This window comes from Panulirus ornatus, chromosome 16, assembly GCF_036320965.1.
Source record: "Panulirus ornatus isolate Po-2019 chromosome 16, ASM3632096v1, whole genome shotgun sequence".
NCBI classification, from domain to species: domain Eukaryota; kingdom Metazoa; phylum Arthropoda; class Malacostraca; order Decapoda; family Palinuridae; genus Panulirus; species Panulirus ornatus.
The window spans coordinates 12,793,320-12,808,319 of NC_092239.1; the positions used below are offsets into that span (position 1 = coordinate 12,793,320).

The window sequence follows — 15,000 nt, forward strand, 5'->3', positions numbered from 1 at the left end:
GATAGATATTGATAGATAGACAAACAGATAGATAGATACGTTCGCCTTATGGGATTCGTTCGGAGTCTCCAAGAACAGAGCTTTTCGCCTCAGACATATCGTCCTTTGTCCCCCCCACCTTCGCCTGATAAGTGTCGTTCGTTGTCCTCGAGAACAGCACGTTCGCCCCTCAGAGCTGCCAGCGAAGGGTAGTGTGGCCTCCACCCTCCCCTTGTACCCTGGCTACTGCCTCGACCCGAGAGAGAGAATTCGTAAGCGAGTGTCCGGGGACCTCGTGTGGGCAAGCCACGTACACTCAGGCACCTGGGAGGCCCATCGCTGACACACAGCTTCGTCACCTGTGTCAAGAATATCTTCAGGAGAAAATGGGAATTCATGGGATGGGACGCAGCACGTTTTCTTTCTCTAGTGTGACGACTGAGCTCATGTTGATTCTTAACCTCAAGGAGAGCAAAGCAGGTCGCTGAACTGGGAGGACCTCGGCGAAGGGCTAAGGCGAATGACCTCACACCTAGCTTCCTGAGTCACTTGAGAGGCACTCCACAAGTCCAGCTGTCTTTCTGTCTATCAGTTTATCTATTTTTTCTCTATCTATCTATCTGTTTATCTATATCTGTCTATCTATCTGTCTATCTATCTATCTATCTATCTATCTATCTATCTATCTGTTTACCTATATCTATCTGTCTATCTATCTATATTATCTATCTATCTATCTTTCTATCCATCTGTTTGTCTATCTTGTTTGTCTGTCTATCTATCAATATCTATCTTTCTGTCTATCTGTCTGTCTGTCTGTCTGTCTGTCTGTCTATCTATCCAACCCTGCGAAGCAAAAGACCTTTGTGAAATCTCGCCAGTATCGTCTGTCTGTTCTAAGCCTCGTCCGTCACTCTGGCTTCATCTTCGTCCGGCCTCCCTCGTCACACTGTCCTTAACCGTGTTGGACGAGGTGCACATCGTCATCATGTGGTTCTTAAGCTAGGGTTGTCAGGCGCCACACACTCGCCCTCACCCTGCTCCTGGATGATGCCCTGGGTGCGTGGATGTCCATTTGTCATAGGATGTGTCGTTCGTCATCTCCTGAGAACCCTCGTTGCTTCTCTCACGGTTCCTGTGTCATATTGTCATCGTGTGTACGTACGATGCGCCACAGGTCTTAAAATTTCGGGGACTTTTGAAACATTTTTCCGGAGTTGTCACAAAAGAACTCGTGACCATGAATCATCAGGACTCTGACTAGACTGCCGGAACCATAAGGACTCTGACTAGACTGCCGGAACCATAAGGACTCTGACTAGACTGCCGGAGCCATAAGGACTCTGACTAGACTGCCGAAACCATAAGGACTCTGACTAGACTCCGGAGCCGTAAGGACTCTTACTAGACTGCCGGAACCATAAGGACTCTGACTAGACTCCGGAGCCGTAAGGACTCTTACTAGACTGCCGGAACCATAAGGACTCTGACTAGACTGCCGGAGCCATAAGGACTCTGACTAGACTCCGGAGCCGTAAGGACTCTGACTAGACTGCCGGAACCATAAGGACTCTGACTAGACTGCCGGAGCCGTAAGGACTCTTACTAGACTGCCGGAGCCATAAGGACTCTGACTAGACTGCCGGAACCATAAGGACTCTGACTAGATTGCCGAAACCATAAGAATCTACTGACTAGACTGCCGGAACCATAGGGACTCTACTGACTAGATTGCCGAAACCATAAGAATCTACTGACTAGACTGCCGGAGCCGTAAAGACTCTACTGACTAGACTGCCGGAACCATTAGGACTCTACTGACTAGACTACCGGAACCACATACCAGCGAGTCTTGGTGTGTGTAAACCGAAGGTATCTAATCTCTACAGTTCATGACAATGACCAGATGATTAGATTTCAACATCAGCCTTACATCTTCCCGCTTTCGAACATCCTCGTAACGTGATATTGTGGCATTCCATGATAACCTTAGTGGTGGCGATTTACTCCATCAAAGACGTTCTCGTGGATAACGAAAGTTAGTGGTAAGCGGTGGACCTGCGTTTTCTGTTTTCTTGAAGGATGTGTCTACGTGTAGAGATGGTATTACACCAACGTTATCCTCCCGTCTTGCAAAACCACCTCGCTCATCGTTAGGTTTCTGATGAATGTTTCGGGTCCATCGTGTGAAGATGATGAATCTCTTACAATATCTGTGAAGTGTTATGATTCTTCGGTGACCACAGTCATATTACCTTCTTTCGGTATCTTTATTCTTTTGTTTAGTGTTTCCAGTCAGACGACTATGCAGCTTCGAAGTTGCGCTCCACGCAGGAACAGGGTAAGGATGGCTCCTCTCATGGAGGGGAAGGTCCTCGACAACTCTTGTCTGTATTCCTTTTCCCTCCCGCCCGCCTTGTCGAAGGTCGACCACTCGGCTCATGGTGTTACCACCTGCAGGAGGAGGCCGGGAAGAGAGAGAGAGAGAGAGAGAGAGAGAGAGAGAGAGAGAGAGAGAGAGAGAGAGAGAGAGAGAGAGAGAGAGTCACCTTACTCAAGGGCATCTCATGCAGAGGGTGGGCACAAAAGAACTGCTGACGATGTAATCCAAACCTTGGATACATCTTTTTCCCTCCCTCCTCCCCCTCAAGTATACCCCGATATCGAGATGGTCAGCCATTGGGATTATCCGCTGGGATAGATGGTCACTCTTATGGATTATCCGAGGGGGAGGATAGATGGTGTGCCTCTAGGGATTAAACCTCAGCAGGGATAGGTTATCTACCCACCAGTTCTAAGAGGATATGTACACACACACACACACACCCTGAGATTGCAAACCTTCACACCAACAACAATCACGGGAAAGAGCAGCCCTCCCTTCATTCTCCCTGGTTTATCGCGACAACCCCCTCAAATCCCTTTGAATGGTAGTGGATTACGAGGGATTGCCACGCTCGTCTAAATGATTTGCGTCTACAGAACTAATCAGAACTTTTTCTCCCCCCTCCTCCTCCTCCTCCTCCTCCTCCTCCTCCTCCTCGTCCCTTCTTCCCTGAAAACGCAGACTGCAAGCCTGCACCACCACCACCACCTCCTCCAACAGCACCAACACCAGAACCAACACCACCAACACCACCACCACCACCACCACCAACACGAGGTTGTGGAGAGAGAGAGAGAGAGAGAGAGAGAGAGAGAGAGAGAGAGAGAGAGAGAGAGAGAGAGGGGGGGGGGGGGAAGGCATTTAGCGTTTCTATAATTCACGTGGCGTGCTGGGTTTCAGCGGTTACAGTAGTAGGTGGGGGAGGGTTGGGTCAGGTAGTAGGAAGGAGGAGGAGGAGGAGGAGGAGGAGGAGGTGTGGTAGTGTTGGTGCTGCTGTTCCACCGTGCTTGCTAAATCACCGCTGGAATAATTAGCCGACCTGCTCGTTACGACGGAACTATGACACGGGCGCTCTGAATATTACATACGCCTGAGTAGGGGAGGAAGAGAACTTACCCAGAGGTGTAGAAAGTAACAGATTGTGGTGTTCTGTGTGTCTGTGTCTGTCTTTGTTTTGCCTGTCCGTTCTATCTCTCATGTGTCTCTTTGTCTCTCACTTTGTTTGCTTGTCTGTCTGTCTCTCATATGTCTCCGTGTCTCTGTCTTTGTTTGCCTGTCTGACTAATCTCTCATGTGCCTCTGTGTCTGTCTTTGTTTGCTTGTCTCTCTAATCTCTCATGTGTCTCTCTCATTGTTTGCCTGTCTGTCTAAGCTCTCATGTGTCTCTCTGTCTCTCTCTTCGTTTGCCTGTCTGTCTATCTCTCGTGTCTCTGTGTCTCTGTCTTTGTTTGCCTGTCTTTCTAATCTCTCATGTGTCTCTGTCTCTGTTTACCTGTCTGTCTAATCTCTCATGTGTGTCTGTGTATCTCTTTGTTTGCCTGTCGGTCTAATCTCTCATGTGTCTCTTTGTTTGGCTGTCTGTTAATCTCTCTGTGTGTCTTACTTTCTGTCTTATATTTGTGTATATGTATGTTTGCATGTGTATGTACTAATACTGTGTCTGTCGTCAGACGTCCGTAGACACATATATAGAAGGGTAGACATTTGGATTTTTTTCTGTAGAAGCCCCAGGACCCCTATCATTGGGTCTTCCAAGCTTCGAGCCTGCGCTTCAATCAGAAGCAGGGAAATGATTGACTCCTGTCGATTCATCTGTCTATCTCTCTCTATCTGCTAATCCCTCTGTCTATATAATCATTATATAAATACACCCAGGACCCATTTTTATGGAGCTCCTGAACTTTCGTCGTTGCGCTACAATCAGGAGCAGGGGAATGATGATGAACTCCTTTGTCGTGAGAAATCTTTCGACTATCGTTACTGTCATAGAGCCTTGCTAAAGGTAACTTTTCACCCAAGGCGAAATGACAAGCATGTGAAGTCCGACAATATATATATATATATATATATATATATATATATATATATATATATATATATATATATATATATGTATATATATATATATATATATATATATATATGTTTAAGCACAGTGCTTCAAGGAGTGGCAATTTCCTCCAGATCAGCGAGGCAGGAGATAAGCTGGTCTGACGATCTCTCAGAAGAAATTCTGTCGACCGACCGACTGACTAGCTGCTCCAAGACTGCTCTTTCTCCAGACTTATCTATTCCACTTGAAGTGCAAATACTTTGTGCTAGCTATTGTAGGAAATGATGATGATGGTAGTGATGATAATGGTAAAGATGATCATCATTATTAGTAGCAGTAGTAGTAGTAGTCGTCTTAGTAGAGGTAGAAGTAGTAATACTAATGATAATAATAATGATAATAATAATAATAATAATAATAATAATAATAATGATAATAATAGTAATAGTAATAATGATAATAGTAATGATAATAATGATAATTGGTAATGTAGTTACCTTTCCCCTTAGCGAAGTGGTATTAGAGACATGTAATGGCTTCATCAGCACACTTTCACTCCTGAGCCATTATATATTACGTACCAAAAACCCAAGTCTATCATCCTATGGCAAGCCTCATAGATTACTTCGAAGTTTGTCTTGACCGTCTGACGCACTACCCTCGTTGTAAGCCCAGTGACATCACGTCTCCTCTTATATAGCACATTGATACATTATATTCTATCACGCACGCCGCTCGCACACCCTCCTGATTGTATTGGCCGCCATACCCCAAGGTCTCCTTCGCGCTTTCCTTCCAACTCCTCCTCCTCCTCCCTCTCCCCTCCTCCTTCTACCTCTCCCCTCCTCCTTCTACCTCTCCCCTCCTCCTCTTCCCTCTCCCCTCCTCCTCCTCCCTCTCCCCTCCTCCCTCTCCCCTCTCCTCCTCCTCCTCCTCCTACCTCTGTCATGTATATCCTCTTAGTTAACATTATTTGCACATCCTCTCCATAAGTCCGAACAATTCTAGCTCACACTGGTCGGCCTCATCGCGCCAGACTACACTCGCTCCCACAGCACTTTCTCATAGAGTCATTCCTTGCATGACCAACTCGCCTTACATCACAATTTGTCTTCAGGCGTTTTGTTTCCAACATACTCATTCTTTTCCTGTCTCTGTTTCGCTCAGGGGCCCTAGACTTACATCGATGCAACGCTGTTGTGACTCCTATGCCTTCGAAACTACTTATCTTTTGTCCCAGCAGACAGTGACTCCTCCATCCGTTAATGTACCAGGGACCCAGGCCCACCATCTTCCACCCTGTGACCCACTTCAACTCCCATTGTTCCATTTGCTACCACGTCCACTCCCAGATACTTAAGACAGTCCACTTCGTCCAGGCCCTCTCCATCTAAACAAACATTCAGACTATCCTGTTCCACTTCATCTCCTTACTTTTGTTCACATTTACCTTCATCTTTCTCCTTTCTCACTCTGTCCGAAACTCTCTCACTAAGCGTCTGTTTCTATGGGGTCTGCCACTGGAGATGTGACATCTGAAACCAGCGGGTTATTTACCCCCCCCATGACTCCCCCCGTAATATGTCTAATTTACTGTAGACCCACCTTTAGCTCCACGACCCCCACACCACCTCTTCCATGGATAGATTAAACAGCCATGGTATCTTCTCGCATCTTTCTCACATACCCATATCACTTGGAACCACTTACCCTCCTCTGTTCTTACTCGCATATATCCTTATATTAATAACAATAACAGTAACACTAGTAATGATGATAATGATCACGGTAACGATGTTGATTAATAATGATAGTAACAGTCACGATAAAGATAGCCAATATAATAGTATGCAAAAAAAGAGCAATAAGTGAATAAAGAGATGACTAATTATTCACTTCTATAAATCCTATGATGTACACACAACCTCCTTGTGTTACCAACTGTTCTATTGTACTCTTAACAAAAGGACACAAACATCTTTCATGTATTATGAAAGAGAAAGAAATAAAAAAAAGATATTAGTGCAGTTTGTCTCCTACTTGATCCGTTATGAATAAGATCCTCAATTTCGTCTTTCATTGTACGACGCCAATTCTCAGGCGAAGACAGTGGCATCCAAGCTCTTAGATGAACGCCTGAGACACTTTTGTGTCGTGGGTGAAAAGATCTGGAATATCTATCCATTCGAAGCACAGCCTCGTGTGCTGGATGGATGCCCTTGATACACAGTCGTACGCGTCGTTGATACACTCATAACACACGCAAGGGCCTTAGGTATAGCCACAACTCACTCACAGGTGATGGGTTTACTCACAACACATTCATGGGTGATGGATGCAGCTTGCAGCACACTCCATGGGTGCTGGATACACTCACAGCCCAGTCATGTATGCTAGAGACACACTCAAACGTCTTGGATGCATTCACTTGAGGGGAGATGACATGTTAGTCATGGTTGATTAGGGAAAGATATTAGTGTATGTTCAGGTTCGTTGCTGGCTTCAGATTCGTCAAGAATTGCAGTTAGGGATTAATATCAATGCTTTACATTGAATAAGGCATCTACTCGTTTACGATGAATGTTGAAAGTGTTATGTATGTATGCACATTCATTTATATGTATGCAAATATACACTCACTTAGAAATACATCCACACACCAGTGACCAAAAACATCACACATTCACGTACATTCACACATGCACACATTGTATTCACAAAATACGAACTCTGAGACATAAACATCGATTCTCATGAAGTCGTCTTTACGCTCCGAGATACAATTTCCGCGAAATCTCAGCACTGACGTCAGCGCTGAGATATATGCTGTCTGGTGATCACGTCCACATCATCACGTGCAGCCTCACCAGCCAGCCCCCACCCACTGGCGCCCTGTGTGTCACCAAGGCAAAAGGAGGAAAAGCTCCGCTGGTGGAGTGAATCTTCCCGTTCGCTGTGGTTTACACCACCCCCCGTGGCTTGTGTCTGGCGAGAGAGAGAGAGAGAGAGAGAGAGAGAGAGAGAGAGAGAGAGAGAGAGAGAGAGAGAGAGAGAGAGAATACACTAACTAGGTTGGCGGTATTGCAGACTTGTGGCACGTTCCCCGACACCTTGGGCCAGGCTTAGCTGGGGAATTCTTTATCATTTCCTTCCGTAATGACGTATTTTGACCTGTGGTTGAGTCACATTCGTTGTATACGCCTTTACTGATGGACCTGTGAATACCTACTTTTCTCCCTCTTAATATATGCATAGAGTTTTGGTATTAATGTTTCGTTGCATGTTCTTTGTCCATGTTCAGGGGAATGTGTCAAGAACGTCGTATATATATATAAATTCATGCATATTTTTCTACCTAGGTTAAGCCAGGGGGGTGTAGCATAAATGACACGTATTATGTTCATGATTTACTAGACCCTATGTTGAACAACAGAGGCAGACGTGTATATCAGATTTGTACAGACGCACACATCGGTGGTTGATGATGGGATGTTCGGTATAACTTATGGAGGTGATGTATGTTAAGAGTCTTGGACACGATGGTGTGATCCTTGAGCACGACGGTACGATCCTTTGAGCACGACGGTACGACTCACACGCACACACACACACACACACACACACACACACACACACACACACACACACACACACAGGGCACCATCGCTACCAACAACTTTAACTTCACATCTACTTTGATTACGGGTATATATGCATTTCTCTATGCTTTCACCAAGTCTTTATCTTTCTACTTTTCAATATAGAAAATGTGATTCGACTTGGGCGTATTCTCAAATTTCATATTTGTGTTCTCTTTGCTAAATGTGCCTCATGTACCCCTGGGTCTCCTCCCCTGACCATCATAACTTCTGTTTATATACGGGAACCAAGGTACCCCAGGCTTCTGTTCTTGTTCCTCCTTCAAAAGAAGGAACAGAGAAGGGGGCCAGGTGAGGATATTCCCTCAAAGGCCCAGTCCTCTGTTCCTAACGCTACCTCGCTAACACGGGAAATGGCGAATAGTATGAAAGAAAGGTATATATATTCATCTGTCTCTTCTTCCGTCTCTTCTTTTCTATGTCTTTCTATTTCTCTGTCATCCCACACACACGAAAATGTCTGAAGTCAATACTAATCTACGTTTATCATCCTTACAGTAACGCAGCGGGACAAGCGCCAGTTCGGGGAGACGCAGCCAGGCCTCATAAGAATGGAAGCTGGTAAGTTTGATCGCCCGTCGTGTTCACTACCTGAGATTAGTATTTCTCAGACCTCCTGACTCGCATGTTACCTTTCCTGTCTCCTGATTCAGTAGTGATAGAAGTCCTGTTCTGTATCTCATCATCGAGTCAAAGGTGGATGGGTTGTGGTTAGTTGCACTGTTGTGCTATCAGTCTTGATGGCCGATGTCGATAGGTACACAGGATATTGAGGATTATAACATATTCAAATAGCTATAGCAGATATAGAGGGATACAAAACGTATAAAGGGCTATATAGCAGGTGTCGATCGCTCTGACAGGTGTCAGTGGCTGCAGCAAGTGTCGAGAAGTGCTTGAGATGTCGAGGTTTATAGCAGGTGTCGAGGATTATAGCAGGTGCCGGGACTATAACAGATGTCGGGGGGGGGGGAAATATCAAGTGTCGAATACGATATTACATGTCGAAGTCTAGATACTGACGGTGCAGCTGTACTGCAGCACAGACCATCGGTTTGTCATTGAGAACAAGCGAAGATACTGAGGCGGTCCAGTCCTGTGGTCGACTCAGACCAAGTCATAGCATCTTGTGCTCTCCTCGTAGGTACTGAGGCGAGATAAGGAAGAATATACCCCCCGAGAGAAATAGAGTGCTTACGAGTACGTACAGAGAGAGGAGGAGTAGAGAGATAGAGGGAGAAAAAAAGTGAGAATTTTGAGGAATTCTCTCAAATCTTTCGAAACATGTATGTCTGAATTCTGATGATTGTGTCCAGATGCCTCCCAAATCACTGGCAAGCAAGATTGTAACTTCAGTCAAAGATTAAACCAATTAGCGAGTTTCGTGGTCACGCTCCATCCCCTTCCGCAGTCTGGCTCTTGCGAAGAACCAGAAATATACCGACTGGGAGACTTCCATCGTTGAATAAGAAAATGTCTCATCTTTACTTGAAAAAGTTCCCAGCGAGTGCGTACAAGACGCAGGTAAAACCATAAGAAAACGGAAAATACGAAATGTGAAGCGCTGACGATGAAATTACACGAAAGTGCTTGACACCTCAAATTTTCCGTTTCCTTGTGGTTTCGCATATATATATATATATATATATATATATATATATATATATATATATATATATATATATATATATATATATATATATTCCTTTGAGTCCACGGGGAAAATGAAACACGATAGGTTCCCAAGTGCACTTTCGTGTAATAATCACATCATCAGGGGAGACACAAGAGAGAAATGTAACAGTCAATTGATATACAACGAAGAGACATAGCTAGGACACGATTTGTATGTATGTATGTATATAGCAGCTGTTTCTTAGAGACATATCAAAAGTGTATTGAAGAGAAATCTCTGAAAATATCTCTCTGTGAAGAACACTGCATCACCAAAGATGGTGGGACAGTGACCGATGAAATTTCAAGCGTATTATCTTTCGCCTATCATCATACCAGCCTTCCTGTTGGCGCTCACGACGAGGAAAGACGGCTCTCGGTTGTATGGTTGTGGTGTTTGAGGCTGGCCATTGACACTCCAGGTGAGTGGGGGAGTGGCTAAAGAAATTCCAGTGGTGTTAGATTAGTATTGAGGCCTCGATTACATTGGTTACGTTTATGATTATCAGGAATCTTCCTGTTCTCAATGATTACATTGGTTACGTTACCGGGAGTCTTCCTGTTCTCAATGATTACATTGGTTACATTATCGGGAGTCTTCCTGTTCTCAATGATTACATTGGTTACGTTACCGGGAGTCTTCCTGTTCTCAATGATTACATTGGTTACGTTACCGGGAGTCTTCCTGTTCTCAATGATTACATTGGTTACGTTACCGGGTGTCTTCCTGTTCTCAATGATTACATTGGTTACGTTACCGGGTGTCTTCCTGTTTTCAGTGATTACATTGGTTACGTTACCGGGAGTCTTCCTGTTCTCAATGATTACATTGGTTACGTTACCGGGAGTCTTCCTGTTCTCAATGATTACATTGGTTACGTTACCGGGAGTCTTCCTGTTCTCAATGATTACATTGATTACGTTACCGGGAGTCTTCCTGTTCTCATTGATTACATTGGTTACTTTGTCGGAAATCTTCCTGTTCTCAACGATTCTTTTTCAAGATATAATTGAAAAAAGAAGATCCATAGTTATGATAAAGATAGATTTCGAAAATCATTTTTTTTTGGAAAGTTACAATTTTGAAAATAGTTTTCTAATTTCTTTGTCTACAAAAGGCTCACCTGACGTAACCAGATTTTTAATTTCAGTTCACGAAAAAGAATGATAATAATAAGACCGTAAAGTTCACAGAAAGAAAAAGAAAAAAAAAACTATCGTGTTCGACATCTAATTTTTTGTTGTTGCTAAGGTTGAGATCGTAAAGTTCACGGAAAGAAAAAGAAAAAGAACTATCGTGTTCGACATCTAATTTTTTTGTTGTTGCTAAGGTTGAGATTTAAGCTAATCCTGACACGGAACGAAGAAGTTCTGGAAGTTTGAAGAAATTTCAGTGTCTAGTAAGGGCAGCCATATTGGATATTGGTCTGGTGTCCCGGACGCACTTACGAAAAGCGACTCGATCTGTGATCTCTGAAAGACGTTCACTTTTTTTTTTTTCAAAAATATAAGTCGAATTTGCAAGATGGACAAACGGCAAAACTATGAATTCCTCAGAAAATTTCACATTCTACATTAACGATTTCAAATTTAAGTGAAAAGTTGAAAATTTTTTGAACCATTTTCTGTCCTAAAAGCCTAAAAAAAAACTTGCTATTTGAGGAAATTTCCATTTTTTTTTTTTTGAGTAACAGCGGCCATAATGGGTGATCAGGGACTCTGAACACGATCTTGAAAAGGGGCCAACCAAAGCCATCCTTATCAAGTTTGGTTCCACGTAGCACCAGTGATTTCAGAGAAGATTGTAATGTTAAAAGTTAATCTTGTAAAAGAACCGACAAATAACTATCCCTGACAATTTTTTTTTTTGGTTCCAATTGGCCTAATAACTCCAGAGGATTTTTGGCTCCAATTGGCCCAATGACTCCAGAGAGGTTTTGGTTCCAATTGACCCCATTGTTCCAGAGAATATTTGGTTCCTATTGGTCCTAATAATTCCAGAAAAGTTTTGGCTTCAATTAGCCCCATTGTTAAAAGAAGACTGATGTGTGAATTGTTAATGGACGGACAATAGATGTTGGACGCTAAGTGATGGCAGAAACTTCACTTGGCTTTTGGCGGAGCTGAAAATTAGATCAGGATTGATAAGTGATGATCCTACGTTATGATTAAAACATAACAATGCTCTTTGAAATATGGACCAGCAGACGTTATGTGAAAAGCTTCTAGATATAGACTTCAAGGTTATAGATTTCCAGGAATATACTCTTGGACAGGAAGATATCACATCACGCTAGATGCCATGTTATATTTTCCTTGACCATTATCTATGGGGAAGAAATTTTAGGACATGGAAGGCTCTGGGAGGTGTTCGTCCAAGGATTCTTAGGAGTGGTCGCTGGAGGGATGGGGTTCCAGGAGCTCAAGACCTTGGAAAACGTTTGTTTGAAGGTTCTTCGTTGTGTTGGAGAGGCAGGTTGTAGGAGTTGAAAACTCTAGGAGGGGTTTATTAGAGAGTTCCTAGGAGTGTTGTGATACAAGGAGAAGGTTAGGAAAGAACGGAAAGCTAGGAAACCCATTGACTCCATGGATCAATTTAGGTGTTTCATTGACAGTCTAATGCATTTGAGATAGAATTCTGGTACTTCAGGTGACTGTAGGAAGAAAATGGCGAAATGGTATGGTCATATGATGGTTGAGGATCAGAATGTATGACGAACTTCTCTAACATGAATCCAAAAACACGTTAACCAGTTTTTGAAATAGGCACCAGTTCAGATATGTAGAAAAAATATATATTGTAATCCCTCGGTTTCACAGTACAATCATCAGAATGCGAACAAAGCCGCAAGGAGTATATGTGGTGAATATCACCAACAGAGGCGTAGGTCCGAAGGAATAACGAAAGTGGTTTGTGTCGCAACAGAGCGAAGGCCCATGTGCCAGAGGGAGCGTGTTCTGATGGCTGTATTTCTGTCCGCAGTAATTTGTCCAAGAGCTCTGCTCCGGCACCAGCATAGTCTCTCACTGAGTCTCGCCAATAGCTGAGGGTGTGGCAGATAACTGACAATACTTCTGCGTATTTCTATTTACCGTTTTTCATCGTCTTGGTAGAAGCAGCATTACTATAGGTGACAAGACAAAAAAAAGAAGACCCGAGACGTGTAGTGGATTTAAGAAAACAAAAACGTTTTCGTGTCTGACGCTAAAAAATGATAAAAGAGACGATATAGCAGGAAAACGGCCGAATCTCCCTCCCTCCATTTGTGTTTTCAGCTTAGCGAGCAACGATTCTGTCGCCTCACTGACCCCCTGATTAAAATGTTAACTCACTGATTAAAATGTGAAGTGTGACAGATGGCCGTAAGGGGAAGGTTACCTAGGTGGAACAGAAGGGAACGGAGAGGGTCAGTCAGCCTCTCCTATGAGAAGAGTTGGATCTGACGTGTTTACAGATCAGGGGTCGTATGTCTGTCTTGTTTTCTTGAGGGATTTCTGTTTAACGTGGTAATGAAGATTATACATATTAACCCTTCTTTTTTTACATACGTATGATCATTTTCTTTTACAGACTTTGTAATATATGTTCCGTAACTATTACGGTAGAACAACGCAGTATAATCATTATTACACTCTCCTGTCGACATATATTTTTGGTTCCACCGTAGATTCCCTCAGTTGGAAAACTGCGTAGGAGGGATGTTCAGTGCCGCTGAGGGCCCACACAGGTCCTCCATCGGCAGCAATGTCTTCATCCCTGTAGGGCGCTTAATCATCTCTTGGACAGTCATCATCAGCGTGGAGGACTGAAGACCTTGTGTTCCCGAGCGATCACACCCTTACCAGGAGGTTATTTTTCAATCGGTTATCTTTCGTTTGGAGACGTATCCAAAAAGGACTTTGTCGAAGATCCTTATTTATGGTATCAGCAGTTTTTTCTTTAGCCTAAAGTCACTTGATCTAAAGTCTAATCTTTTGTTTAGTCCAAATTGACCCATAAGAGATCAAACACTTTCGTGTTCTGTGGAGACAGATGACTCCCTCTGGAACCAGACTGATTAGTTTTTGTGGGACGTTTCTTGCTGAAGAACAGGACTCGATCGTGAGACCAGTTGTGCCTGCCTCCTCTTCCTTGAGCCAAGAGCATCCTCATCATGATCTAGGACTTCTTAGTTCTAAGTCGAGCAACTCCGTAGACCCACAAAGGAATGAAGGACGCGCAAGAGGAAGGTCTCGGTGGCTCTGATGTTGACAGCCCGGATTCTGTGATCTGGTTTTCCATGGTTCGAGTCTCAGCCACATTACCTGTCAACAATCATATATGTATGTATATATATATATATATATATATATATATATATATATATATATATATATATATAAATATGTATGACTCTTATAGCTGTAGGCAGTCGGAATGAGGCGAAGGAAAACAAGACAATGTTTACAGCATTCGATAGTGACTTCTCTGAGGATATAAGGTAGATTTAAGAATGGATCTTTATAACCGAATCATAATTACAAATAAAAAGAACTCGTCAGTCATTGTATATGACATTACGCGATAATTCCTCGATGATTACAGTTTTCCCTCAGTGATAATCCACATTAATCTCTCCCCCTTTCTCTCGCTCCTCGTGTCTATTCGCAAAACGAAATATTCCTTGTGATTATAACTTCTCAATTTATGATTAATAATTTCTTTTTTTTTTTTTCTTAAAGAACTGAAGCGTCTGTATTTCCATTTCCATTTCCTGGTAAAATGATGACATTTTTTCTTCTTCGTTGTCGGTGCAAAGATTTTCCTTGCGAGTCGGCCTGGATGGAGGAGGAGGAGGAGGAGGTGGTGGCTGCTGCTGGTGGTGGTGCGTCAGTCTGGCAAATGATCGGTAAACGAATTCGATTTCGGAATTTACCGTAGTGAAGGTGACGGTAATAGCCGGGAGGGATGACCGTAAATGGTGCGGAATAAGTCGTCCTGTTCCCACCGGCGTCTTCTGTGTGTGTGTGTGTGTGTGTGTGTGTGTGTGTGTGTGTGTGTGCGTGTGCCACCGCCTCTCTCTCTCTCTCTCTCTCTCTCTCTCTCTCTCTCTCTCTCTCTCTCTCTCTCTCTCTCTCTCTCTCCTCCCCACACACACACACCCATCCTCCCTCCCCTCTGGTTAACCTCCCGATCTATTTATCTCCCCCGTGTGCAGGACCTCTTGGTAAACTGCCCGGCCATCATGGAAAGGGGGAGAAAGACACTT

At 43.6% G+C, this 15,000-nt stretch overlaps 1 protein-coding gene across 9 annotated transcripts in view; it reads left to right on the top strand.

Annotated features, from left to right (window-relative positions):
• Positions 1–15,000, top strand: part of LOC139754149 (insulin gene enhancer protein ISL-1-like) — a 478,425-nt gene that overhangs the window by 30,560 nt on the left and 432,865 nt on the right. For all 9 annotated transcript variants that reach the window (XM_071671298.1, XM_071671297.1, XM_071671290.1 and 6 more), the window contains exon 2: positions 8,576–8,638. In XM_071671298.1, coding sequence (XP_071527399.1) covers positions 8,576–8,638 — 63 coding nt within the window. The remainder of the gene's footprint in view (positions 1–8,575; positions 8,639–15,000) is intronic.